Below are 27,865 nucleotides of genomic sequence, written 5' to 3' on the forward strand. Positions count from 1 at the left end.
ATCAAGAACAGCAGTAGCTAACCCATTCACATCTCTGTTCTATACATGCACCTTATTTACCAACAACAAAAGACGAAAGTAAGGGGATGAAATTCTGAACGGTACACACTGTGAGCAAATACATGAAATTCTGAACAGTACACAGACTGTGAGCAAATAATTACTCCCAGCTCTCTCTGCAGACTTTATATACAATTAGCCCTTTAATTTCCTAACTTTTTTTTTTCTCGGCAAAGGAAATTTTTTTTTATTAAACTCGAAAGGGTACATCGAGTAAAAGGGAAGGGAAAACCAAAAAGTTCACCACAACCCCAAGAAAAAACAAAATTGAAGCAAAATTACATCAAAAGATACACCCAAGGGTACACCTAAATCGGGAGCCTTTTAATACCATCAAGATTCCTTTTAAAATCTTCCACCGTATACACCTTAACATCGAATTTGGCTTTGATCCACAAGGCTGCCCTTGTTTTGATTAAATCAACCAATTGGCGGGGATCAGCAACTTTGTTGTTGAAGATAGCATCATTTTTTGCAATCCAAATAGACCACAAAGTAGCGTAAAAACAACACTCCCAAAAAAATTTCTCCAGATTTTTGAAGCGGAAGGAAAACCACCAAGCGGATAATCCCAGCAGATTCGAAGGAATCACCCAATCAATGTTCCACCACTCTGCCATCTTCAACCAAATTTGGCTAGAAAACAGGCATGTTATCAAAAGATGCTCTGTCGTTTCCTCTTTCCTAACTTAACTGGGCCTAGCTCAGGTTATCTTGCTCCATTCCTAACTTAGGTGTGGGCGGAAATTCCGGTTAAACCCTTCAGGCCGGCACGCCTCTGGCTTGGTTCTTGTGTTTTTATAATTCCAATAATAATATTTGAATAAGAGTGATGCTATAAACCAAGGGAAGTTAGTCTATGCAATTTAATACTCCGTAGTAGTACAAAAATAACCTTGCTACATAAGGCAAGATTTAACTGAAGTTTCTGGGGTTTCAGAGCTTTTCCAACCATTTTCAAGAATATGCATAGAACATCCATCCATTCATATATGTCCCAAAAATATAGGAATATAAAGTATAAACGCAGGCTACTGCTTAATTAGGACGCACCATTCTTGAGAAAATTCAACTGCAGACCATAAGACATCAAGATAGTAGAGGCCTGGAGGAGTTCAAAAAGGAAGAGTGAAATTAAACTGGCCGGTGCCACAAATTCCATGCATATACTATACGTAGGGGTGGCAAATTGAACCCAGATCCATTAACAAATCCAGACCCATCAATTAGAAAATAGACCCAACCCAACCCATTTATTAGTTGGGTAAGAATGGGTTCAAACCCAGCTAACCCATTATTAGTTGGGTCATAATTGGACATCAATTGGGTCAACTTACATGACCTAATGGGCAATGAAAGTAACCCACCAAATTCCATCTCTTAATTGGTCTCTTTAGCAATTTGGAAGTAGAGGAGTACGGCCCCTCTCTCTCTCTCTCTCTCTCTCTCTCTCTCTCTCCACAACCCCCAGGAGCATGGCCTTCTCTCTCTCTTTTATTCAATTGTTTTTGTGCTAAATCACACGCGTCCAAAAATATTTTGAATGGTCCGAATTAAAAATCAATTGTGACCGGTAACAATTATTTTGACCAGTCAAAATTGAAAACACATCTCATCCATTAATTGCGCAAATGGACCCGTGAAATTGTGCTCCGCCGTGAATAAATTTCTCTCATGGTAGTCCCGCAAAGGGGTTGGATTAAAAAATTGACTTATTTTTTTGTCCTTATTCAAATTTTTTTTGAATTTTTTTTGTTTTGTGTCATATTTTTGTGACTTATTAATTTGTTTTGATGAGAGGAATCGGAAAAGTAAAAAAATTTGATCGAAACTTATAATTTTTTGAATAAAGACAAAAAAAAATCAATAAGACAAAAAAAATTACTTATTCTCGTCTTTTTGAAAAAATTTATGAGTTTCGATCATAATTTTTTTTTACTTTTCTAATTTTTCGATCATAATTTTTAGTATATATGTAATTGGGTTAATGGCGCGGGTCGGGTTTGCTTTAAAATAAATGGGTTGGGTTGGGTTGGGTTGGGTATGGGTAATTAGACTCATAGTTAATGGGTCTAAATGGGTCAATGATCCATTAAAGACCCAACCCACTAACAACTTACCCAATTTGACTCAAATCTGCTCGTTTGCCATCCCTAGTCTATACGGAGTAAAATACTAGTACTTAAGCTTTTCTGCTGCTGCTTGTTCTTCGAGTGAGATCCTTTTACCTTTTTCACACCTGCAAAATCGGAAAATAACCCTAATCATTTTTTATTTCCCATGTTGCACACAAGCGGAACTTAATACCTCCACATAATGCAATCAACTAACTACTGCTATTTTCACTTAAAATAGCTCCACAGAAAACAATCCCATGTAAGTCTGGGTTTAAAAACATGATATGGTTCTAAATACATTTTCTTAAAAGAAAATCTATTACATTAAGACAATACTGGATAACGGTTATTTATCAAAAGGTTAGAAGGAGATAGGTCGAATACAATAATATAAAGTTTTGAAGTCACTTATCCCAACTAGTTGTCAAAATTTGGAATTAAATGTCCCAATAGAAAGAGACATAGTACTTAATAGGAGTTCGGAGTTCTCCCTATTTAATTTTTTTCCTTTTTTTTTGTTTTGGCTTATAGCTGCGGGTTTTAACCTGAAGTCACACAATTGGAAGAATAAAAAATAAAAAAATAAAAAAAAGACCTCCAATTCAAAATACAAAAAAAAACAGGAAAATGTCTGTTACATTACTTTCGTTTCCAGTTAGTTACCCATTGGTGCCCACTACTTCAGTGAGCGTTGCTTGATGAGGCCCTTGGCAAGAAATGAGAGTGTAGCTCCCACGGCAAGGCCGGGAACTCTTTCGAAAACCTAAACAAGAAAACTCAATCCATGAAGAAGTACGAACTCAATGGAATATTCAAGATAAGGTTTGAAAGCACTGTTCAGTTGGGCAAACTCACAAGTCACAAGAATGACATGGAATTATGACATTCTCAAAAGCAACAACATAAAAATTTAACAGTTGGCCAAACAAATATACTCACTGGATCACTAGCTGCACTGAACAAATGCAATCACTAGCTGCACTGAACAAATGCAAAATCACTGCTGGCAGTTCAAGAGGCCGACCATTTACCAGCTGAGGACCATCCCTCATTGATAACCTAGCAACTTTCCTCAGTTGCTCACCAGAAAAAGGATTGAAACATACAATCTCGTCTATTTGGTTCAGCAACTCAGACCTAAAGCCGCTTTTCTTCTACATGAAATAAAAAAGCAGAGAAAAGTTATTGCACCAACATTTGGAACATGTACAAATGGGGCGATAAAATCACATCACCTTTTTTCGTAACAAGATATTTACCTGTTGCATAACTTCAATAGAAGAATCGTATGGATCAGCATGTCTGACAAGTTGTGCAAGAACCTTGCTTTTTCCCATATCTTAGGCAAAGATAACAACGTGTCTGAAATCTACAGTACGTCCTTCCAAGTCACACAACATACCTTGATCAAGAACCGAAAGTAAAGCACTGAAAACAGAAATATGTGCCTGCTCAACTTGTGAAAATACAAGAATGCTGTGTGGCCTCATCTGGACAAGCTCTAACAGTGGAAAACCATGTTGGCCATGGCTACTACACCAACATACCACAAAAGTACAAGTCATTGGCTTAAAATTGTCCTAGTAGTAAAAGTAAACAGCTAAAAAGTAGTATAAAGAGGCCATACGTTGATAGCTCCAAAGGCCCATATAGGAGTCGGAAAAGTGAATATCCGAGTCTCTGTACTTAGACAAGTCAACATCAATTAGTAGGTCCGTTCCATCGTCACAGACAAAATTCTCTGCAAGACTTCTTACACGATCAGCCTGACCAACACTAGTGAGATCCAAAAATAGGAGTGACATAGTAGGTCGATGTGGCAGATCATGAGGAGCAAGAATAGATTTCAGCAATGCCTCGGCTACAACATTGATTGCCTGATTTTGTCTAACCACTCTATTGGCCAATAATATGCAAAGGCCCTGAACTTGATTCATAGGCCTCTTGCTTGGCCTCTCTCTCTCTCTAGAGGCTCTGTCTCCTCATTGGAACAGTTCGAAGTTTCCTACAATAAGACTTTGTAAATAAGAACAAATGCAAAATTCCAGGGAATGCTTTCAAAGTATTATCTATCCACTGGGAGCAAATGCACAGATGAGATAATAGGTACCAGTATACACTGATTGAGTACAAAAAGGGCATTGATTGCATTGCTTATGAGATCATCCACTGCATTAAGCAACACAACTGAAATCTACCACAGCCTTCGCATTCAGCAGATTCATCTAAGTAAAGAAGTCTCGACGCAATAAATAGATTTTATTGACTCGTTCCTTTTCTTTGGGGTACATAATTAGAGATGTACACAATTGGATAGACCTGAGATGTGCTCCTTGAGTCCAGAAAAAAAAAAATCGTATTCTTACTAGTGAACTTACCTCCGTCAAAAAAGAGAGATAGGCACATGGACGTTCAGGATATGGTGGATCATGATAAGACTTGTCTTTCATGGGGCCGTCTTGAGACCAACATCTGCAGCCCGACTGATAGAACATGTGATCTACAACATTTGATGTCATGACAATCAATGTATTCATGAAATACACAGTATTTCCTATGCCATCTAATACTCTTCCATGACTTAAAATTTTGATCAGAAGATCTGTAACAGCAGGATGGCCCCTATCAACATTGTCCAACAAGATAACACCAAAAGGCCTCTTCTTCACAGCCTCTGTAACTAATCCTCCAGCACCACATTCTTCACCACTAATGAACCAGAAGAACAAAATATGCTCAGGTAAACATTACAAAACCATTATTATCAGAGACCCAAAAAATTAGTAACAAGCTAAAATAGAACGAGCTGGCAGATGAAAACCTGGAAGGGGCACCAAACTGGCGTGAGGAAGAATCTGACTCCCCATATTCTGACATGTCAACTTCAGTTAGCAATTTGTCACCATCGAAAAGTTGTTTAGCAAGAGCTTTTGCATGCTCCGTCCTTCCTCTACCAGAGCCAAATAGGAAGAGAAATGAGCCTAAAGGTCCACGGCTAGACTTCTGCCTTGACAAGGCCCGGCAAATCAGAAAGCTAACACGATCTTGTCCAATTAACCTCTCAGTCAATCTTGTTTCCAGGTCCTGCAACGGAAGTTTTGAGCCGCAAAGGAGCCAAGAAACTGGAAACCCAGTCAAGGGGCTTGCTACGTGCACCATCAGCTATCCCCCCAAAAAAGAAATATTATTAAGAAAGAAAAATAATGCCCAAAGAGCATCTCATAACACCTGGCAAACCACCAAAAAACTGTAAGTTATTTACACTTCTGCAACTAAACGTGGAGTAACAGCAAGGTTTTATTTGTGATTCTCATGTGTTGATAGAAGAAGCTCGGTTAGAAGAGGACTTAAACACTGAACCATCCCAAAAGTGGGTTTTATTTCTGTCTTCTTATCCGCTTCGGCCTCCTGCATAAAAGAAACCAGCCCTTGGCGCACTTGTTCTAACATTTGTAGCTCTTCACCTCTCTTGTTGCACCTATTCCTCCCCATTACTATTGGTTTTGACTTCCTCATAAACCTATCCCACTTGTCCATCAAATCTTGATATTCCTTTTCCGACTGTAAGAAAATAAATCCAAACAACATTAATTAACTGTGCATCAAGTCTTCTTATTGGAAATCTACCTAAGTTGAAAGTAGACAAATGAACTACTCACACGAGGAATCCAAATTCGTTTTCGATGAACCTTCTATTTCTTAATTTCCTCCAATTCAAAAAGCCCCGACTCAACTAGTATTCATCAGTATCCAAAGCATTCTCCTCTGCATCAGTGTCGAGGTCGCGCCTCAATCTCAAACAGGCATCCTTCACCAGCCCGAACGCCTTTTTTTGGAGCAGATCCTCAAAATTGTCAGAATTCACTTCTTCATTAGCAAATAAAACTGTGAAAAAAGACAAATGAAAAAAATAACAAACACTGTTGAGATTCTTAGTGTTTGATTGCAGATTTTAGAACTTGTTTTCTGAGTTCCTTTTAGAGAAATATAGAATTGTTTGGTTGGTTGACGGTTTCCTAAAGATGGTTTTGGGAGAATTTTTCAAAAGATATTTTGCAAAATCGAAAACTGTTACGCTCAACCATTAATCACATGCAAAAATAACGAGTGTTTATGTCCTAAAGAAACATTCTCCAAAATTGATTCAAGAAGTCAACAAAACGAACCATTGGAATGTCTTATGGTAATGTCACAAGCAAGATTGAGAGCCTCCGAAGGAATTTCAACGCCATAATCCTTCTCCAGTCCACCCTTATACTCAAGAAGCTGCCTCGGAATTTCACTAAACATTCGATCCATTGCTAACGTAGAGAAATAGCCGATCAAAAAAATAATGTAGAGAAATAAGTTTGCAAGCAATCACGTAATCTGGAAGTGGAATCTGAATTCTGTGTGTGGATACATATTGCATGCGGACATTTTATGTTTACATCCGTATAACCCAAGCGGTTGGCCGCCAAGGTTTGAAATTAGGGATTTGCTCTCTCTTTAGCGGACTGTAATTAGGGTCTCCGAAGGCCGCACGTGAATGGTAAGATTGGTCCCTTAAGCTTAATCTGCGCGTAAACTGGCCCGAATAATTTGACCTCGACAATGAATTATCCAAAAATGTTTATCATACATAATGGAAATAAATAGCTATCAATCGGACCTTCTTTTTTTTTGGGGCGGCTATTCGCAACCCTGTATTTTCTCCTTAGCCAGTTAAAAATTTTCAATTATGCTCGACAGTTAGTTACCGAAATTGAGATACATTTTCAGCATACAATTACCGAAATATAATATTTTTTTCAACAGCTATTTACCGAAATGTATGTTCGGCAGTTGTTTACCGAAGGTTGAACATATTTTCGACATGTAGTTACCGAAATATAATCTTGTTTTCAACAGCTATTTACCGAAATGTTATGTATGATTTTCAACAACTATTTACCGAAATGTAGTGGGCCAAGGGAGAAAATACGGAACTGCGAATAATCGTTTTTTTTTTTACACCTCATGTATGCATATCGACTGAGACTTATTTTAAACTAGGAAAATTTCAAAATACTCCTCAAATTTTGACCTCAATGTCTATAGACACTCAAACTTTATTAAACTTCAATTACACACCTAAACTATAGAACCATTATTCAATTTCTGAATCCGTTATACTACTAGTAAGAAATACCAAAATTTCAGGATCAAGTTGTTGGAAATACCAAAAGGACAGATCATATTTGAATCAAACTTGTTCTTCTTTCCCTTTTGGGTCCTTGCGGCATGTGATCGTCAGCGTTAGGTCTTGCCTTCTTGTGGCTGATCCTTCCTCTGGTTTGATGCCTTTGCTTGAATTCCTTTAATCTTTGTAATTCATTTTCAAAGATTAATAAATTCTTTTTTTCTGTTCAAAAAAAAAAATTTTGAATCAAACTTTGCAATTAAAAAAAGAGGAAGAGTCAAATATTCTATAAGCACAACCACAACTCACAAGTAACTAAGTAAGAATGTACTCCGTATTTTATGCAAATTCTTTTCCTTCTTCATTGTTTTTAATTTTTTAAATTTCTCTCATTAATTCGAATCATTTATTCTTTAAAAAAATCTAATGTGAATCTAAAAAGGTTCAAAACTAAAATAAAGGACAAGTGTTATATTTTAGGCTAAACTCACCCTTAGTCACCTTCAAGGCTGATATATAGGATCACGTAATGCATAGTACATATCTCATGTGAAAACCGAGATTACTGATTTTTATAGTTCCTTTCTTTTACACTTGCAATCTTTTTTAATCCTCTTGCATTAAATTTACGACTATTATTTTTTCACGGGTAAAAAATTCCATGTATGAAGGGATAAAAATCGTATATATCTTTATGAGAAGGCGAAGTTGGAAAACGTATCTCTAGATAAATTATGTTTATGCAATAGCAAACTAAACAAAAAATTGATTCTCAAAAAAAATAAAAAATAAAAACCTAAACAAAATATGAGGTAAATAAATCACAAATCATTTGGTTTAGGCTAACCCGGTCCAAGCCATTGCTCCCCTGCAAAAAAAATTGGACTTGAGCCCAGCCTCTATCTCCAAAATCTAGTTCAGGCCAAATTCATGACCTTAACTAAGGGTTTGGGCTTGGACCTGGGCCTTAGCTATGGGGCCTTTTTTGAGAATATTTTTCCCTCCTTTCTCCTCACTCCTCTAGACTAGATTAAAGTTGATTCTGTAGTAGAAAAGAAAATGTTATAGACAGATAAAATTAGCTGGGTCCAAGTTTTGTGGGGAATTACCCTTGCATTAGCTGCATTTTTTTTTGCTTTTCCTTTCTTTCTCCACTTATTATTGTCAATATCGGTATCAATGATCTTTCCCTCGTGTCCCGCTGTTGTAGTGTATAAAAACTTCAACCATACGCATCAATTTCTAGTCTCATAGCCATTTATCCTATCCTATCTATATAAAATTTTGTGCAACGCATGGGCTATAACTTCGGTATCTACGGAGTATATAATATGGAGAGCGTTTTGGGGACACAAAAAAGATATTCCATCTCAATCATTGAAATCAATGGCTGAGATTAGAAGTTCACAAAGAATTATTCTTGACCATAAAGAATTACTTCTGGCTGTAAAGAATTACTCTTGGCCACACATAATTTCTCTTGGCCGCAAAGAATTGCGAGACCATGAGTCATTTTTCGCATCTAGGAGTAATTCTTTGAGACCATGAATAATTCTTCACGGTCAAGTGTAATTCTTTGCAGCTAAGCGTAATTCATCGCGGCCATGAGTAATTCTTTGCGGCCAGCCTGGAGTAATTTTTTGTGGCCATAAGTAATTATGCTCGGTTTTTATAATTCTTTGCGGCCACGAGAAATTCTTCACGGCCACGAGAAATTCTTCACGGCCAAGAGTAATTCAAAATGTTTATCATACGTAAATGGAAATAAACAGGCATCAATCAGACCTCCTTTTTTTTTTTTATACCTCATGTATGCATATCTACTATTGTTCGGCTAAATAAGCCAAGTGGCTTATTTTTTTGTTCTTATTCAAAAAATTTTGCATTTGTTAGTTTTTCGTTAATTTTTTGGGAATTATTGCTTCGTCATGACGAGAGGAATCTAAAAAGTAAAAAATTATGATCGGAACCTAATTTTTTTGAATAAAGACAAAAATAAGCCAATAAGCCAATTTTTTCGTCTTTATTAAAAAAATGAATTTCAATCATAATTTTTTACTTTTTAGATTCCTCCCCAAAAAATTGACGAAAAACTAACAAATACGAAAAAAAATTGAATAAAGACAAAAAAATAAACCACTAGGCTTATTTGAACGGGTAGTAAGACCTCAAATAAACTAGAAAAATTTCAAAATACTACTCAAATTTTGACCTCAATGTCGAACAGATAATCAAACTTTATTAAACTTCACTTACACACTTAAACTATAGAACCATTATTCAATTTGTAAATCTGTCAAATTGGTGACGGATTTCGTTGAAGTAGAATGGCTCCGTAATACGACTAGTTAGCTGACTATCACAGTTGGAAGTTCTCTCCCCATTAGCAATGGACGGCGGTTCCTATAGAATTGTGTGTGTTTTCGTGAAGTTTATCCTTAGGGTAACAATTGAAGTTGATAAACAAATATTGGGCATTGTTTACATTTCAAATAGATACAGTATTATATGTATTTTGAACCTTTTAAATTTGTGTGAAATCAATCTCAGCCGTTAGTTAAAGGCATATGTATCTCTGTAATAAATGAACTACCTAAGTGTTGTTTGATGAAGTTGAAAGTTGAGAAATCAAGTACCGAAAACTGAATGCTGAACTTGTTAAATTAAAAGGTTTGTTTGATAAAAACGGAGCTGAATTAAAATGCACAAAGATAAGAAGTACTTTTGGTTATGTTATTTGTGATTGCTCCCTTCTAATTTAATTAGTGGCTGCCATGTGTTTGTTGTGGTGGTGTGAGGAGGTGGTGACTCCATTTGGATGATGGTAATGATGGTTGCGGTGGTGATTATATAGTGGAGCTGGTATGATGGTTGTTGTGGTGGTGTGGTAGTGGTTATAGCGGAGGTAGTGTGGTGGAGAGACGATGGTGATCATGGTGGTGCAAAATGATTACAGTAGCAACTGGTGATGTAGTCGCGGTGGGAGGTGAATGTAGCGATGGGTGGTAGTGATTGTGGTATAGTATTACTTATTTGGTACTCTCTTTTTTTCTTCTGAATTTTTTATAGTTTGACATTAAATTTTTTAAATTGTCCATTCTTCTCGACGAGATGAGTCTAAAAAATAAAAAGTAAAAAAAACGAAAAAAAAAAACACCAAAAACGAAAAAAGTTTGAAATAATTGTCTTTTTTGTCTTTAATGTCGGCATATATCAAGTTTTTCTAGATTTGGTTTTTGATTTTGTTTTTTTATGATTTCTCTCGTTGGACCAAATGATTGATCCTACATTTTTTTTACAAAAATTAAATAAAAAGTTAAAAAAATAAATAGTGCTGAAAAATACCAATGCAATCATTTAGTAAGAACTAAGCCTTAAGTATCGTATTTTGGTAATCATGCCGGCCCTATCCCTTTCTTTAGGTAGGAGAGATACAACTAAGGCTCCGTTCCGCTAAATAAAATAAATATTTATTTTTTGAATTACAAGTGATGTATTGTAAAAAAAAATGACATGTCTTGTAAAGCGAAAAACAAGTACTTAAAAAATAAGAAGCTTAGCAGAATGAGGCCTAAGAAAATCTTTACTAGATGCATTAAAAGCGAATCAAAATTATACTTTGCCAAAACTTCAAAAAAATTGAAGATCGAAAGAACTGAGATTATTTCAACTTAAATACTTAAACATGTCTCACCCAATTTAACTCTTCACAATTAAGTTCAATCTCATTTAGAACTCATTTTAAAGTCAATATAGGGGGTTAAAAAGTGAAAGGAAAATCAAGTTTATACAAACATTAGTGTCTATTTGAACGAAGCATATATTCGTCATAAGTACTAAATAAATAGACCATCATATTCTAGTCATTTATTTCTCTTTAAAAGTACGATTTGACTAAGACTTTACCGATCTCTAATCAATCAATTTTTTTGCATGGAACTTAAATACATTGAGTCCTACTAGAGGAACATTTTTGGATCGTGAAATAGGATCGCAGGGCCTATTTAGCGTGGCATGATGAATTTTTATTTTGCCAAGTGATGGCAAGAGGAATCACATTAGAAGATCTTTAACTCATCATTATGCATTGTTGTTTCATATGTTTGACTTAAAGTTTTGGAGGAAGAGAAAGAATGAAAGATTACTTCAGAAAATTATAGAAGATGAATAATTCTTTCCTCACTTTCTTCATTTTTGCAAAAACAAAAAAGTGATAAAAATCCTAACATATCTATAGTTGTTTTCTTACTAATAATTTATATAGAATTTTCTATTACTAATTTATGTATTTTTATATTACTTTAAAAAAGACAACACAAAATTTAAATTCAAACTCAACACGCTAAAAACTTGAAAGAATTAGGGAAAATTATCTTTGTCCTACCCGTACTCACGAAAAAACTACTCTCTCTCTCTCTCTCTCTCTCTCTAGTAGGAGTAAATTCATTTCCCCTATTAGAAAGAAATGTGGAGACGACCCAACGACACCAATTAGGAGCGGGCTCTCTTTACTTCCTCCCATATCCGTGTAAAACCCTAACACCAATCAATCGATCCCCCCTCTGACTCTCTCTCTCTCTCTCTCTCTTTCCTAAATCAACTCCCCTCTCTGTTCCTCGATCTCCACCGATCGAACGCTATTGTAATCACTCCACTAGGCATTCGAATCCATCCCTACACAGCCTTGGAGATTTTTTTTGTCTGTATTTTGGGGCATCCGTGGATTTTTCTCTCAAAATTTCTAGGGTTTTTGCGAAGGCGGTGCAAGGCTGGCGGGTGTCGAGGTAAAGTAATGGCGGATCCGCCGTCAGGTATAATATCCAAAGCGTTGAGATTCGGATCATCGTGGTTGTTCTTTCTGTGTTTACTGTTTGTAAAGTCTTCGGAAGAGAGAGAGCGGGAAGTATGCTGAGCGTGCTGCGAGTGCACCTTCCGTCCGACATTCCTATTGTAGGCTGCGAACTCACGCCCTACGTGCTCCTGCGGCGTCCCGACAAGACGGTTACCACCGAGGATGTACCCGAATCCACTCCCCTCGATGGCCACTTCTTGAGATACAAGTGGTCAGTAGTACTTTCCACTTTCTTCTCCATTTGGTTTTTTGCTTTGATTTGTTGCTATTGATTGTTTTTCTTAGTTTGTGTCCATTTGTTTCGATCTAAGTCACATAATGCGCATGAGTTGAAAGGGTCTTTCAAAAACATAGCTAACTACGTGAGAGGGAGGATTGATAACGCGACATTAGGGCAACCTACTATTGGATTATGTGTCGAAGGTTTTGATGGTTCCTAATGGATTATGTAAGTAGATTGGGTTTTTGAGGAGTTATGGTAGATGAGTGCTGTTAAGATGGGTAAATTTGTGATTTACGGTTGAATGTCTGGATTTAGAACTCGTATTATTCGGGATTTGTTGAAATGTGTAACATGTGAATTTCCGGGAACCTGCTACTTGAAACTAGGAGTTTTTATTGGACGTTAAAGACTAAAGAGGTTTCGAATGATGCATAGAGGATACAATTTTGGTGCAATGCAGCAAAGGGCAGATGATGGACATGAAATTAAGGTTTAAAGGCCAGGTCTGTCTTGTCAATTTCTCCCCCCAAAATCAAGGAATTTATAGTAGTAGCAATAACTAATAAGGCACACAAGAGCCTTAATTATTTATGGCACGTTCCATTTAGCAAGGCACACGAGAGCCGTAATAAGTATTGTTTCCATTGGAATCATTCCATATCATTTATGCTATGTGCAGCCAAACTCCTTTGTGTTGTTCTTATCATCGGATTAGCACTTATTGAGAAAGTTTATGTTATCCCATAATTATCCTTCGGTTTTGTGTGTAATACACTTAGCTGCATATTTTCTATGATTCTTAATAGGAAAAAGATTCATGGGACAGACTCATAGGGCCCACCAGAAGATAGACGGATTAGGCTTGTTAGCGACCCAATAAGTTTTGCCTTGTTGTGAAATCCAACGTTCTTCTATGTTCTTGAAACTGCAGTCCAAAACTTACGAGTCGTCAGACTATGCAATCAATTACATCCTAGAGTTTATGAAACATGATAGATTTCTTCCTAGGTGATATCAAGTTTATATAGAGGACAAAGTTACTGCAGGAACATAGAAAGGGAAATGAAAGAAAAATTAAGACCCCCTTGAGGAATTTATTAGTAATAGGACGTGCAGGAGTCCTGATTGTTTTTGGCACGAATGAAATTATGGTGTGTTATTGACTTTATGAGCATCCATTTTGGCGTACTAGTCATGGCATCATTACCATTTGTTTTCTATGGCTAACAATCTTAGATGCATTCTGGCTGTGATTCGTAATGGTGAAAAAGGAGAAAAGGGTTGGGCTTTGCAACAGAATTTGGCTCGTTATGAATTCATCCTTCTGCTATGCTTTTAATTCTGCAGTCCAATATGCTTTGTGATATTATTGTTTCGTATAGCTCTGGAGCTTTGGTTCCGTATCCAATATCCATAATAACTATTGCTACCAGTTGCTTGCAGGTTACGTCAGTTCCATTCTAGATTTTCAGAAGCAGGTTAGATTAGTTGATAAGGTTCTATGACAAATTGAATATAACCCAAGTAGTGTGGGCTTGTCACATTGCCTCGCTCCAGACAAGCTAAATTATGTGTCCTGATATTTGTTATCATACTCCCTCTGTCCCAATTTGTTGCGCCTTTGACTTTCACGTAATTTAAGGAAAGATCATAATTACATTGATTTTGTGTCAATTTTACCATTTTACTCCTTTGTAACTTATGACTTTTTGTCAACTTTCTTGTCATGTTATTTATTTGCTCCACTTTCTTTTCAAATCAAGTTCAAAATTTGAATTTGGGAGGGAGAAATGAGTGGTAATATGGTAATATATGGACATCCAAAATTGGAAAGTTTTGAAACAAGCACATCATTTTGGGACATCCCAAAAAGGAAGAAGGGTACAACAAAGTGGGACGGAGGGAGTATTTTTTAGTTGGACAAGTTTTGCACACTGGGGAAGCTTCTGAGATCCGAAAGCATCTTCAGAGAGTTAGGGTCAGAATTGCCATGGAGGCCTAGTACTTGGATATTTATCCAATTGTGGCTGTTTTAATATCTTCATCATAGTAATACAATTTGTGTTGATCCCTAATTTGATAGGTGTGGTGTTTTTCTTTATACTACTGTTTTATAGTTTAAGATTAAAAAATATATTTCTTATTCAATGTGTCTCCAGCATGTCCGTGTCCTAATTTTTTAAAATGATGTTTCCGTGTGTCCATGCCGTGTCCTGCTGTTCCGTGTCCTTATTCTTAGACAAATGCCTACTGTAGATTTCATAAATTCAGCAAGGATTATTGTGCCAAAGATGATTATACTTCAACCGTGCCAATATGATCCCATATCTTTGTCTGATCTTAGCACTTTGCCGGACCTATGCTGGTACTATTTCGGTTATCCCTATCAATGGCATTGGGGGTATGCTGCGAGGGACAGACAATTGGGGCATGGTGTCCAATGTGCTGATTGATTAGGTTCATTAAGTGCTTAGCCTTATGAAAACCCTATTCCCATTGAAGCATTAGCCCTAGCAGTCTTTGACAAAAGGATTGCATTAGCGTAATAACGAGAAGCATTATTAGTAGCCTGCCTATCTAGAAGCTTTAGTGTAGGAAGACCGAGTAGGGTAGCTGGTTGTCAATTTCTATGATTGACTTTCGTTACATTTAGTTGGATTATTGGTTGCTTTGGTTAAGCTATTAATGGAGGAAAACTTGTTCAATCCGGAGTTCAGGATTGTGAATGCTTAGTACCGTACTAGCTGCTAGTTTGTATGATCTAATTTCCTGCCTTTGTTGCTATGAAGAGCATCAGTTTGTGTTAGTAGGCAAGTAAGTGGCAATGCCAATTGTGATGGATTTTTATGAATAGAAAAAAAAAAAAAAAAAACTGCCTTAGATGTTTAATACTCAAAAGGCGACGGGGATTATGATTGGTTTTGTAGATAAGAGCTCTATCACTGTTAGAGTTCATCAATCTTTCCTTGTATGTTTGTATCTGATGGGAACATATGGAAATTTAGGTTAGTTTTTTGAGTGACTGTATCTGCTCTATCAGGGGAGGAATGGTTGTTGGATGTGATAGAATCTGGGAAACTAAATAGGATTGTTTTTTTATTTTTTATAACCAAATGTCTAGGCCAGCTTGCGCGCACCTCAACTAATCCCGGGGCCTTGAAGGTAACGACCGGGCATAACCCCCAGTGGCCCCAAGGTTTGGAATTTTTGGCCTCCGTGGGAATGGAACTTGTGATCTCATGGAGGAGCACTTATTTCTTTCTCACAACCACTTGGCCAAATCCCTTGGGTTTGGAAAAAGGAGGGTATTTGATTACTTGGTATCACCTGCACTTTGTGGAACATTGACGGAAGAACTGGGAGAGATGTTGTTAGAGCATTTCCACCTAATCCTCCATTTACACTTACTTTCTTTGAAGAATTCAATACTATAACCAATTTCCAGTTATTTTTATATTCAAATTTCGAGGATCAAATGCTCAATCCTCCAAATAGAGGAGAATACAGGGGATGAGTTGGTTTTAGGTCCAGAATTTTGATAAAAGTGAAAAGGATGTGCAAACTATGTAAGAACTTAGACGATGCTCGGATTTGATTTGGATGGAGATTTTTATGGCCTTGATGTATGCGGTGGACACGGTTATACTGGTGCAATAGAAAGGACTAGGGAGTATGAGAAAATGGTTTCTGATTTTGACATATAATATATGTATATATTCCCTAGATGTTTTCGGGTTTGGTTTTCTGGAGTTTTACCTAATTGATATTTTGCCGGGCTTGTTTTTCAGGTATCGTATTCAAAGTGATAAGAAAGTTGCTATCTGTAGTGTTCATCCGTCTGAGCAAGCTACGTTGCAGTGCCTAGGATGCGTTAAGGCCAAAATACCTGTTGCCAAAAGTTATCATTGCTCTACTAAATGTTTTTCCGATGCGTGGCAGCATCATCGTGTTCTTCATGAGCGTGCTGCTAGTGCTGTAAATGAAAATGGAGCTGAGGAGGATGAGCTATTTGGGCGCTTCAACAGTGCAGGATCTGGAGTGGTTAATGCAAGCTTACCTGCTTCACAATCAAATCCTAGCTTGTCAAACGGTGCCGCGCCTGTATATCCTGCAGCAGTTGCACAAAGAAGCGGTGGTGAAACATGGTTTGAAGTCGGACGCTCAAAGACTTACACACCAACAGCTGATGATATTGGCCATGTTCTTAAGTTGGAGTGCTTTGTGGTAGATGTGGAAACTAAGCTAGCTGTGGGACTCTCTAACACTGTTTTAACTTCGCGGGTCATTCCCGCTCCATCCCCTTGTCCCCGGCGATTGATCCCTGTCAGTGGAGTTGATGTGATGGGGCATTTGGATTCAGATGGTCATATTTCAACCACAGGAACTTTTACAGTGCTCTCATACAACATCTTGTCTGATGCGTATGCTACAAGTGAATCGTATAGTTATTGCCCTTCTTGGGCTCTTTCATGGCCTTATCGCAGGCAGAATCTATTAAGGGAAATTGTAGGCTATCGTGCTGACATTGTTTGTCTTCAAGAGGTACGTTATACACTTGAGAGTTTTACTTTATATGTATTTGGTGGTTTTTGGAGAGTTCTTAATATGGGTTGAAAAAATATGATGGATTGGAATACTTCGGTGGACAGTGGACACTGTGTATTGGTAAATGTCAACTTATGTTCATATTTCATGAGCAAGACTTAGTTTAGTGCTTCAAAGGCTGGATAAGTCTCTTTGACAATTCTAGATGGCAAGATAGGTGTAGTAAAGGACATGAAAACCTTATTCCAAAAAGATACATGCACCTGTCATGGATAACTTACGATGGGAACTGCTGGTGTTTGATTTGTGAATGCATGTTTTATCGCATAGTTAAATATGTTGAGATTCCATGAGGGGAGTTTATTTCATTACTCTCACGTCTGATCGCATAGTACTATTGACCTTAAATCTGCAGAGAGTCTTGAGTAGATGGGAGTCAGCTGTTAACCAATCTGTAATTTGTGAACATGCTTTTAAACGTTGACTAAGCAGGGTTCTAGTTTCTTCCTTTCAGGTTCAAAGTGATCACTTTGAGGAATTTTTTGGCCCTGAACTGGACAAGCATGGTTATCAAGCTCTTTTCAAAAGAAAAACAGCAGAGGTTGGTTGATGAACTTTCCCCTTATGGTTCTAGCCTCAAAATAACAATATGTGTGTAATTTATGTTGTTGTTTTACAGGTTTTCAATGGAAATATTAATACCATTGACGGTTGTGCAACCTTTTTCCGTAGAGATAGGTTTTCACATGTCAAAAAATATGAGGTTGGAAAGTCTCTTTGTCGTGGAGTTATGTTTTCTGCATACTTTATGATTATTCTTGCTCAGAAGTTTAATGAACATATGCCTCCTCGCAGGTTGAGTTTAACAAAGCTGCACAGTCGTTAACTGATGCACTGGTTCCCAGTGTTCAGAAGAAAACTGCACTAAGTCGATTAGTGAAGGTGGCTAAATTGCATCAGATTTTGTTTTTGGCTTATCTCGATAACTTGGCTCTTTTTGTTAGCATGTCAGTACTTATGACATCTTAATTTCTTCCATAGGACAATGTTGCGCTGATCGTGGTTCTTGAAGCAAAATTTATTAACCAGGTGATTGACAACCCTGGGAAGCGCCAGCTTGTTTGTGTGGTAAGAAATCTTTTTATCTCTGGTTGCTGTTTTTGTTTATTCCTATTGCTGCTGCTAATATACGAGTACCCACTACTTGTTTGTGTGTTGTATTGGTGGCATATTTTTCTATGCACTCTCTATCAACTCTTTGGTGGCAATGTCAAGCCAAGTACCACATTGAGAATGATGACCCCAAGGCGGCCTTTGTTGTACTGACATAATTTGGTGCTAAATAAAAGGTTTTTAGCCTCATAAGGAGAAAGTAAGACATTGAACAAATTTGATAGATTTTGCACTGGTTGTGCATCTTATTTTTGATGACCACCATTTAAATCTCGATTAATGCTGTAGAAATGTCAATAGCAGTTTCGTCGTTTGCTCTTTTATAATGACTTATAATTTTGGTGCCCTCCAATGACAAAAGAAGCTAGAGGTTTGGGTCTCTTCTAGTTTTGTGCATTGAATGTCCTCTGCAGTCTAGCCTTATCCATGACAATTGTGGACTTTTGGGTCATGCATTTCTCCTCACATTGGATTTCTGATCCATGTCCCCGTATTCTTGCGGGACTGATACTAATGACTTGGGAGGTAGGGCAGCAAAAAGGGAAAATCTTTTGAAAGACGTTTATTGACGTATGGATTTGCCTTGCATTTAATCTTCATTAACTAAGTTTTAAGTTCTGGCATATTTTTGTTACATGATATATAATCTGCCGTGGCCAGCAAACCCTTTGGTGTGCTGAGCCAGAAAAAAACAAACCCTTTGGTTCGAGTTTCTGCTTGTTTATTTTATATCAAGGTACTACTTCCTGAAAACGGCCCTGCATTTGTCTACTACGTGGTTGTTGGGGTACTGTTATTTTCTTTTCTAGTTTTGTAAATACCATTGCTTGGGTGTTTTGAGACCAGATTATGACCTGTTTTGTGGTTTTGGAGCACAGGCAAATACGCATGTGAATGTCCACCAAGATTTGAAGGATGTCAAGCTCTGGCAGGTACTCAGTTTCTATATGCTTTCCTTTCTTGTACTCAGTTTCCATTTTCTTTAAGTCTGATATTGGATTCCTTTATGTGCTCGACTGACGCAATACATTTTATTTTGCTCATCTTTTGTTAAAGGTTCATACTCTCTTAAAAGGATTGGAAAAAATAGCTGCCAGTGCAAATATTCCAATGTTAGTGTGTGGAGATTTTAATGCCATTCCTGGAAGGTCTGTTTGTTTTTCTAGTATGATTCAATGTGATGTTTGACTTCTCAACATTTTTCTGAAAGTCTTCTAAAACTAGCTGTTGCATATTTTGAGTATTGAAGGTACTGTTTAACTTTATTGCAGTGCGCCTCATGCACTTCTTGCAATGGGGAAGGTTGATCCTATGCATCCAGATTTAGTGGTAGATCCTCTTGGAATCTTGCGCCCTCTCAGCAAACTAGCACATCAACTACCATTGGTAATTGATCTTTCGATAAACGCCTAAAACATTGCTTTAGGAACTTGCTATGTAGGTGTGGTTCTTCAATGTCATATTTTTTGTTTTGCTGTCGGGAGGGGTTGGTGTTGAGGATCATGTTTTGGATTTTGATGGCTATGCTGGTTGCTGCATATTACTTTAACAGGTAAGTGCCTACTCTTCCTTTGCGAGAATGGGGGTGGGTCTTGGCTTAGAGCAACATCGAAGGAGAATGGATCCTAGTACAAATGAACCCCTGTTTACGAACTGCACCAGAGATTTCATTGGTACTCTTGATTACATATTCTATTCAGGTATACCCATGACATTTTTTTCCCATGAGTTCTATTTATATTTTATATTAGAATTTTGCATGCCCATTTTATTTAATTCCTTTGTAACTTTGAATGGCATTTTTGAAGCCATATAAGAAATTGCAGTGAACCTTCTGTTGCTGGATTTGATCTAATGGTATCAGGAAATATGACATTTGATGTTTCATTTCAGCCGACTCTTTAACTGTGGAGTCCTTACTGGAGCTCTTGGACGAGGATAGCTTGAGGAAAGACACTGCCCTTCCTTCTCCAGAATGGTCTTCGGACCACATAGCACTGTTAGCTGAATTTCGCTGCATGCCTAGAACCAGACGCTAACACACTTGGTAGGCCAATTACTTCTATTTGATATTTTTGTTTTAGCAGGGTGACATGGCCATAATGTGCTAGTGTGGTTTGTGTGTCATAAAATAGAAAAAACTTAAATGACATGAGCATTTACATTTTCTTTATCTTTTTGTCAAATGTTAAGAGTAGCATCAGTTTGCTATTTCCAAATAAACTGGGGTATGCGGGGCAAGTACTTGATCATTGGATACATATGGTAATTGTCGCCGGAAGTTTAACTTCGAAAGTTTAGGTCAGATACATGACTGATAGAAAATTTTCTTTTCTTTTTCTTGATTAGTCCTTTTAAAAGTTGTGTTATGTTCTTGCGCGTTTTCTGCGGAGTTTTGCATGTGCTTTGTTAACTGAACTTCATATGGTATGCAGCATGCTCATTTGTAGTTAAAGCTGTTCTTGATGTAAATACCTGTTGAAAGTTGATGGTTTCTTCAGATACATGTGAATGATATTCCCATACTAGCTATGTAATTTTAGTCTTCGTTTAAATGATGTGAGTGTCTCTCTCTCTCTCTCTCTCTCTCTCTCTCTCTCTCTCTCTCTCTCTCTCTCTCTCATGTTAAAATTTGTTTAGCCTGTGCGAAGAGGCCCTTTGTCTGCTCTGTCTTGGAGAGTACTATTAATGGAGACTAACCTTTGTACTATAAATGTTGTCTTAGTTGTAGTAGTTTGGTTTCTTGTTGTTTTGGTAGCAACAAGTACTTAGTAGGAAATAAATCTCCAGTTTATATGGTGATCTAACTCATGTCTTGACGCTGGTGTAGATATGTATATATAGAGCGATATGTGGTTTGAGGGGTGTGGCGGGGGTGTTTGAGGTGGTTTCACCAAGTTGATAAGAGTTAATGGCATGCGATTACCTGTCTGCACCATTGCATTGCGAGATGTCTCTGTTTCTTACCGTCAACTTCTAATGATTGCAGATCAGATCGGAAGTGAGTCCTGGGTGTAAAAGTGTAGAGAATCACTGGAGAAAGAATTGTAAGGATGGTAGATCATGTGCTCTTTATGTTCTTTACTAGGTATCTCCTAGCGGGATATCCTTGCTATGATCTGCTTTGTACTATGCTCTACTTTTGTCTCATAGAAAAGCTATGATTACGTTTTATTTGAGTTTTTGCATTTTTTTAACCCTTCCAGTAGAATATATCGAGCAGTATCTTCTGGTGCAATATAGGTATAGTTCCTGTAATTTTGATAACTAAAATGTGCTGTGAAGCCGGGTAGATGAAAGAAAATATGGGGTTTTGTCTATCTTCCTCTGTTGCAGGATTCTTGGACCTAGTTTGTATCAAAAAAGAAGCAAGAGAATGGGATTTTGGAAAAAGAAAAAAAGAAGCATCAGAAATGCTGAAATGAGGGATCATTTGTTTTTCTAGCTTTAAGTTTTGGGTACATTTCCCAAAGATAAATATGTTTCTTTTTTTCTGTCCAGTACTTGTAGTCATATATATAGTAGTAGTAATTTTATTCACTTGGGCTTACTTGCAAGTTCCGGTGCTTGAAAATGGCTTTTTATGTCATTTGAATCCTAGTCATTTTTAGGTTGTCATTTGAATCCTAGTCATTTTTAGGTTGTCCATTCAGAGTAAGAAACGTTCTTATTGGATCATGCCTTCATTTGCATGTTGTAAAAATGGGCACTGCTTGATTCAAAATGCGAATCAAACCTCATCGATTAACCACTAACTTGATTTTTACCTATTGTGTCAAGACTTATTTTTGGGATCGGAACATTGTGTTACACTTTTAAAGTGTTGTGTTACTTGCACTTTATCCCTTCGGTTTTTGTTTTGGGTTGATAGTTTCCGTATTAACCCTTCAACTATTGAACCATTTGCATTATGGCCCGGCAGTACTATTGTTCTCGGTTAATACCTCTTTTCCTTTCAACAATTGAATTGTCGGCAAAGTGGCCCATAGTGAAACGCTTGTTTAGGTTTAATAATGAAACTACCATGTGATGCCTTAATTTGGAAGTGCACATAAACTGATGCAGACATCTTTGAGTTATCTAAAAGGAAAAAATGAAATCCCAACTTCAGGCTACTTGGAGAATAAACTTTGACCCACAATCCAACCATTTGAACCCATGATCCTCTCCCAATCTGTGTCCTTATCTTTCATCTTTTTCACCCAACAATCATTGAGTAAATCATTCAACCGTTACCAACCACCATTTTCTACCCTACCACCTTTCGCCAAAAGCAACTTTCTTAACCATGCCCTTGCTAGCCACATCCTGCTCCCCAATCCCCATTCAATAGCAGGGGTGCAATCAGAGGATGAACAAAGCTTCATTTGAATGTGAAAGCTTTAATAGCACCTGTGAAATTTCAAACTTGAGACCTTTGCGACCTGTTTGGATGCCGGAGATGAGGGTGGATTGGGCACGAGCCTTGATTTGCAATCCTGGCCCCACACCATCTCCGGTCTTTGGCATCTCTTGTGTGCAGTTGGATTTGCGTGGAGGCAGATTACATATCCGGTTGGAGGGTGGATTTGTAATGACAGGGGTACTCCTGTCGCTGGCTAATCCGGGGTGTTTTAGGATGATTTTGCCCTCACAAATCTGGGTGAGGTGTCCTCTCTTCATCTCCCCATATTGATCTGTAACAACAGAGAGAGAGGGGGAGAGAGAGAGAGAGGGTGATGAGGAGCATACCGGTGGTTTGGCCCTATTGCTTGGATTGGTTTTTGGGTCGATGCTTTGATCGATGAGAGAGAGAGAGAGAGACAGGGTGGGTCGGTGGGTGGGACAAATCATAAATGTATACATTTATAATTGCAGTAATTAGGTTAACTTATTATAATTGCAATAAATACATATTTATTATAATTGCAATAAATACGTGTATTTATAAAACTGGGGGCAATTGAGTCATTTCATAACTTATCTCCTCATATCCACCTTCCATATTTCCCTTTTCAAAAAACTATCCAAACACTGGATTACAAATCTACCATTCTTATAAGGTGGGCTCACCCTTCTTACATATCACCCCTCATTCTATATTCACCCTTCTTCTATATTCACTCAAAATCAAATCCTTCATCCAAACGGCCCGTTGGAGTGAACCAACCCCCATGTTCCTAGCCTTGACCACCAAGCCAACCGCTTGGGGATGATCCCTCGACAACTTCATCTTCCCCATCCGTCCATCCATCGAGAACCCTCATGCAAACACACGATCGATCAATTCAACTCATATGTGTATTTCTTCCTTTCTCTCTCTAATTGGAACAGTTTTTTGTTGGCAGGGTGAGGTCATGGGCAACATCGGGAGGAAGTTGGGCGAAGAAGGGTTAGGGCTTCATGTGGTCTAACTTGAAGAAATTGAGAGAGATGAGGGTAAGGAAATGAGTTAAACTTCGGTCTGATTTTAAGTCTCCAACGCTCCATAGTCTAGTTGGATTGAATAAGCAGCTATACGGCACTTGATGGCATCTGCTATTGCTACATACCGCCACATGTTTCGTTAAAGTTGTTCATTCGGGCGAATCGAGAGCAATCTAATAGTCGAGGGCCTAATTTGGGAAACTTAGTTATTTTGTGGGCGAAATTAGTAGGACAACTATAATGTTTTTAGGAGGCAAAATGGAATTAACTATTGTACTAGGTGTCAACTCCAATAAAGAAATTATATTTGTCTTTAGCAATAATCAAAAGTTTCCACCCAGTTGAATAAGTTTTGGAAGGATTGCCCTCCGTTATGGTAATCCCCATTAAATAAATGACCTGATTTTTGGGGTTACGTTAGTAAAAAAATGAAATGAACTGACTTCATTGGACTAAAAAGCTAACGTGTCATTTTCTTTTAAGCCTAGAAAGTTAGAGAAGTCGGCAGCGGACGAGTGTGCGTGCAAGTTTTGAAAGTTGCATATATCGCCCTTTCATAAGCATACACGTATGGAGAGAGTGAGAGAGTCCCAAGAGTTACTTTGGTTAGTTGATGGGTTTATTTTTCACACAATTAATCAGGGTTTGATTTTTTGAAGTCAGACTGCAAGAAAGTAACTTCTTATGAATTTTTTAATCCCAGTATGGATGACTTGTCTTTTAACCGAACCATGTGACGAATTCCATGCCAAAGCTTCTCTTAATTTCTACACCATCTGAAGTCCATTCAAAGTCGAAATTCGTGTTTGGGGGAGTATTGACTTTACTCTTGTTCCATTGTTTCAATTATTTAAGACCGTCAAATAAAGTATGTGAACCAGGGAAGGAACGAGTAAGATTTTTTAATGGAAAAAGACAAAGACATCCACGTTACTATATATATATATATATATATATATATATATAACAAGTTTCATACGACAGCTATTTCGTAACTCCTATTCACAAGATTCAGACCTACTAATTATATTAAATGTATCAAATCATGGGTACGTGGAGTATTAAGCCCGCAGGTACCATGCACGTGGAAAAAATAATAATTGTATATATAATTTTATATATCATCTACTAGCTGATCAAAAAAATTTTTTTTATCACATACTGAAAAGAGTACATAATTTAGCTAACATTGACAATATATGGATCAATCATGCTCTTAACGTACCAAACGTTGGTTCTATTTACACAAAGGAAAAAGAGTTTGGCCACGAATGAAAAGGAACACATCTCAATTATGTTCACATTAATTCCTAAAGTGCTTGGTAGCATACTATTGCATGCATCGTGTCATCAATTAGTACATGGCGACAATGTTTTCAGATTTAATTCTTTAATTTATCAAAAAAAATTCTACAAAAATATGTCGGGGAAAAAGTAAATTTTCCAATATCGGCCGTCGAGTGAAAATCTTACCTCTGCCCAAAATAATCAAATCATTATCTATCTCACATTATATATACTCGTATGTAGTAGCACCTTGTACAATAACTCCTCTCTCTCTCTCTCTCTCTCTCTCTCTCTCTCTCTCTCTCTCTCTCTCTCTCTCCACATGGGTACCACAATACCAGCAACAATAATACTAGCAGTGGTGCTTTTGATTGGCGCCCATGTTAGTTCAGACATAGTCGAAGATAAAAGAGAATGCCAAGACCAACTAATCGGACTGGCACCTTGTCTCAACTATGTAAGTGGAGACTTAAAAACTCCCTCTCCAACATGCTGCGCAGACCTAAGGCAAAAGTACAACAGTACAGAAAGGTGTTTGTGTCTACTTGTTAAAGATAGAAATGATCCAGGCCTAGGGTTCAAGATCAATGCTACTCTTGCACTCACCCTTCCTTACATTTGCCGTGCTCATCCTAACATATCACACTGCCCTGGTACGTACGTATCCCGTCTGTTTGCGTGGCAACGTTTACAGTTTTTCATGCTTTCCCATCTCACATTCTTTCTTTCTTTCTGCCAAACGGTATACATCGATGGGGTTAAAGGAAAGTTAGTAAGTTAAAAATTAAAGAGAGATCAAAGTCTCTCCATAAACTCGAACCACTGACTTTCCTCTTGGAAACCAAGGGGCTAAGACTTACATCTTCCCATCTCATGTTCCTTGTTCTCTACGGAGAGAGTAATATTAGTTTTTTAGTTTTGGTGATTAAAGTTTTTGACCTTCTTAAAAGAAAAAACGCCGTCCCTCTGTCGCAAGTTGTTTGCTCACTAGCTTGCATTATTCTGGACATCTCAAAAAAGATCGAAACATGTTTTTCACACTTTCTTTTTTAATAAATGTACTTCACTTCTTATCTTTTAGTGAAAAAAATAAACATGAAAATTTCACTAAATGACAATAGAATGGAGTGCATTTATAAAAAAAGAAGTGTGAAAATCACTACCCCTCAAAGAATCCTTTATATTTTTTACTTTGTTTATTTTTAGGTGATTATAAAAACAGCTTTTATAAAATTAAGTATGAATTGAGATCCTTTGATTGGTATGAGTAATTATCTTCCTCTGACAATGTATAGTATAATTAACTGGGACCAAAAGATGGCATATATGTCAATAAGAAGACAAACAAATTAGGACGGATGGGAACATATATTTGGTGCACACATGACACATGTTTAGAGAGAGATTTCGAAATCAACTCATAGGGTGGGCGAGGGTTGCCGAGAAAAAGGAGTCATGATACTTAGTACAGTAGTACTTTCTCCCTCACAAAATGTTGGACCTTTTTGGGGTAGTGTATTATTTTAGATTAATTATATCTTTCGATTTATAAAGTTGTATGTGAATTCGAAAACTTTATTTAATAGAACTAATTAAAAATCAAATACGATCCATCTTGCATATTTTTTAACATTTTGGGACAGATAGAATAATTTGTATGCCTTGCATCTATAGGTATATAGTACATGTTTTTGCCAGTCTTTTTTCTTTTAAACTTGCTAGCTTTTTGCACGCAGGCCTCCTTCACTTGGCTCCTGGGTCGCCGGATGCTCAGATTTTTGAGGATTTCGCTCGCAGCCCAGCCGCTAGAAGTAGTGATGCCGATGCGGGCTCTGGAGGTCTGTACCTGTAAATCAATTTTAGTATTTTCTTTAATTTTGTTGTTGGGCTAACATGCATGGTAAGAAAAACTGATGAATTACAGCTTAGGGCATCTCCACTGATTGAGTAGTCATTTTTTTTTTTAGTCAAAGGTAATTTATTTGGGCTTGCTATAGTACTGTTTTGCTTCAAAATCAAGCAAAGTTGCTCCAATTGTACCAAAGCCATTATTTTACTTTATCCATCAAATATAACCGTTGGGTTACTTGAATGATCATTTCATAGGATTTGGACAGAATATATAGGAAGTTGAAACACGCAAGTGCTGATGCATGTGGTAATGAATGGCTTTGCGTGCCAAATTTGGCTTAAAATAAATGGCCAAAGCAATTATTTGGGTTGAGAAATGGAAGTACTCATTGGAGCTCGATCGATCACTGATCACTTTAATTTACTCTAATTAACTTGAGTTAACATTGGAGATGCTCTAGCTAGGCTATTTTTAGCATTTTTCTTGACTGTATCGATTGTAACTGCAATCGGTTGGTATTTGCAATGGTTACAGGCAGTAGTACTACTCCTCCCCCCAAAAGTTCGAGCACAAGTGTGAAGGAAAGTTGGGCTGGCATCAATGTTTCATTACTAAGTCTGTTTGTGATCATTTCTGTATTCATGTAATATCAGTCTCGTGTTTAATTAATTCGGAACAATTCGATCGGCTCCTTCTTCAGCAGTGTACGTACAGTTGAAGAAGAAACTTCTGCATGTGATCACTCTGTTTCAAATGCTTGTACGTAATTATATGTACGTTGTGACCCCTTCTCACATGATTGGTGGTGGATCGTATGAGAAATTTCTTCTCCGGGATCCGCTGTGGAGTACATGCTAGCTAGGAGAGAACGTTAATGCTATCGGAAGTACATTCTACTCGTGAAATCATTTTCGACGCATTTTTTAGATACACTATAGGTTGACACCATAACTATAACTACGCGACATTCATTTGTCACTCTCAACCCGAGGACAAAAAGAGTATAGTTGGCAAGGAGCCAACCATACCAAACCAAAAGACAACAAAGCCAAAACCAGCTCAAATGAAAGTGGATCCCATAATAGTAGACAAGCATAAAACCACAAAAACAAAACCCCTAGCTGCACCAGCAGCAAAACCTATCTACATCTGCAGCATGATCTCATTTTGCTGTTAGAAGCTAAAAGAA

At 37.4% G+C, this 27,865-nt stretch overlaps 4 protein-coding genes across 7 annotated transcripts; 2 read left to right on the forward strand and 2 right to left on the reverse strand.

Annotated features, from left to right (window-relative positions):
* Positions 1–3,112: 3,112 nt before the first annotated feature.
* LOC131319328 (chaperone protein ClpB1-like) lies at positions 3,113–4,114 on the reverse strand. The gene is made up of 4 exons (XM_058349535.1): positions 3,805–4,114; positions 3,580–3,678; positions 3,437–3,516; positions 3,113–3,331 (listed from the first exon to the last, which is right to left on the reverse strand). Exons 1-4 carry the CDS (start codon positions 4,112–4,114, stop codon positions 3,113–3,115), a joined length of 708 nt encoding a protein of 235 aa, XP_058205518.1.
* Positions 4,115–4,387: 273 nt separating this feature from the next.
* Positions 4,388–6,444, reverse strand: LOC131318843 (uncharacterized). 2 transcript variants are annotated; one of them, XM_058348848.1, is made up of 4 exons: positions 6,344–6,444; positions 5,837–6,062; positions 4,999–5,729; positions 4,388–4,886 (listed from the first exon to the last, which is right to left on the reverse strand). In XM_058348848.1, the coding sequence occupies exons 3-4, from the start codon at positions 5,334–5,336 to the stop codon at positions 4,403–4,405; spliced, it is 822 nt and encodes a 273-aa protein (XP_058204831.1). In that variant the 5' UTR covers positions 5,337–5,729; positions 5,837–6,062; positions 6,344–6,444; the 3' UTR covers positions 4,388–4,402. The 2 variants fall into 2 exon arrangements, with proteins under 2 accessions (XP_058204831.1, XP_058204830.1); XM_058348847.1 differs by having other exon boundaries at positions 4,999–5,738.
* Positions 6,445–11,780: 5,336 nt separating this feature from the next.
* On the forward strand, positions 11,781–21,451 carry LOC131318844 (carbon catabolite repressor protein 4 homolog 1-like). Of its 2 annotated transcripts, none has more exons than XM_058348850.1 (12): positions 11,781–12,401; positions 16,202–16,955; positions 17,473–17,559; positions 17,638–17,721; positions 17,814–17,900; positions 18,000–18,086; positions 19,010–19,063; positions 19,188–19,279; positions 19,403–19,517; positions 19,684–19,831; positions 20,025–20,178; positions 21,121–21,451. In XM_058348850.1, exons 1-11 carry the CDS (start codon positions 12,244–12,246, stop codon positions 20,168–20,170), a joined length of 1,812 nt encoding a protein of 603 aa, XP_058204833.1. In that variant the 5' UTR covers positions 11,781–12,243; the 3' UTR covers positions 20,171–20,178; positions 21,121–21,451. The 2 variants fall into 2 exon arrangements, with proteins under 2 accessions (XP_058204833.1, XP_058204834.1); XM_058348851.1 differs by lacking the exon at positions 21,121–21,451 and adding an exon at positions 20,962–21,075 and having other exon boundaries at positions 11,783–12,401.
* Positions 21,452–24,926: 3,475 nt separating this feature from the next.
* On the forward strand, positions 24,927–27,472 carry LOC131318845 (non-specific lipid transfer protein GPI-anchored 14-like). Of its 2 annotated transcripts, none has more exons than XM_058348852.1 (3): positions 24,927–25,477; positions 26,561–26,662; positions 27,211–27,472. In XM_058348852.1, exons 1-3 carry the CDS (start codon positions 25,147–25,149, stop codon positions 27,321–27,323), a joined length of 546 nt encoding a protein of 181 aa, XP_058204835.1. In that variant the 5' UTR covers positions 24,927–25,146; the 3' UTR covers positions 27,324–27,472. The 2 variants fall into 2 exon arrangements, with proteins under 2 accessions (XP_058204835.1, XP_058204836.1); XM_058348853.1 differs by having other exon boundaries at positions 25,077–25,477; positions 26,561–26,666; positions 27,218–27,472.
* Positions 27,473–27,865: the final 393 nt, after the last annotated feature.

The sequence above is a fragment of the Rhododendron vialii genome, chromosome 3a, assembly GCF_030253575.1.
Source record: "Rhododendron vialii isolate Sample 1 chromosome 3a, ASM3025357v1".
NCBI classification, from domain to species: Eukaryota; Viridiplantae; Streptophyta; class Magnoliopsida; order Ericales; family Ericaceae; genus Rhododendron; species Rhododendron vialii.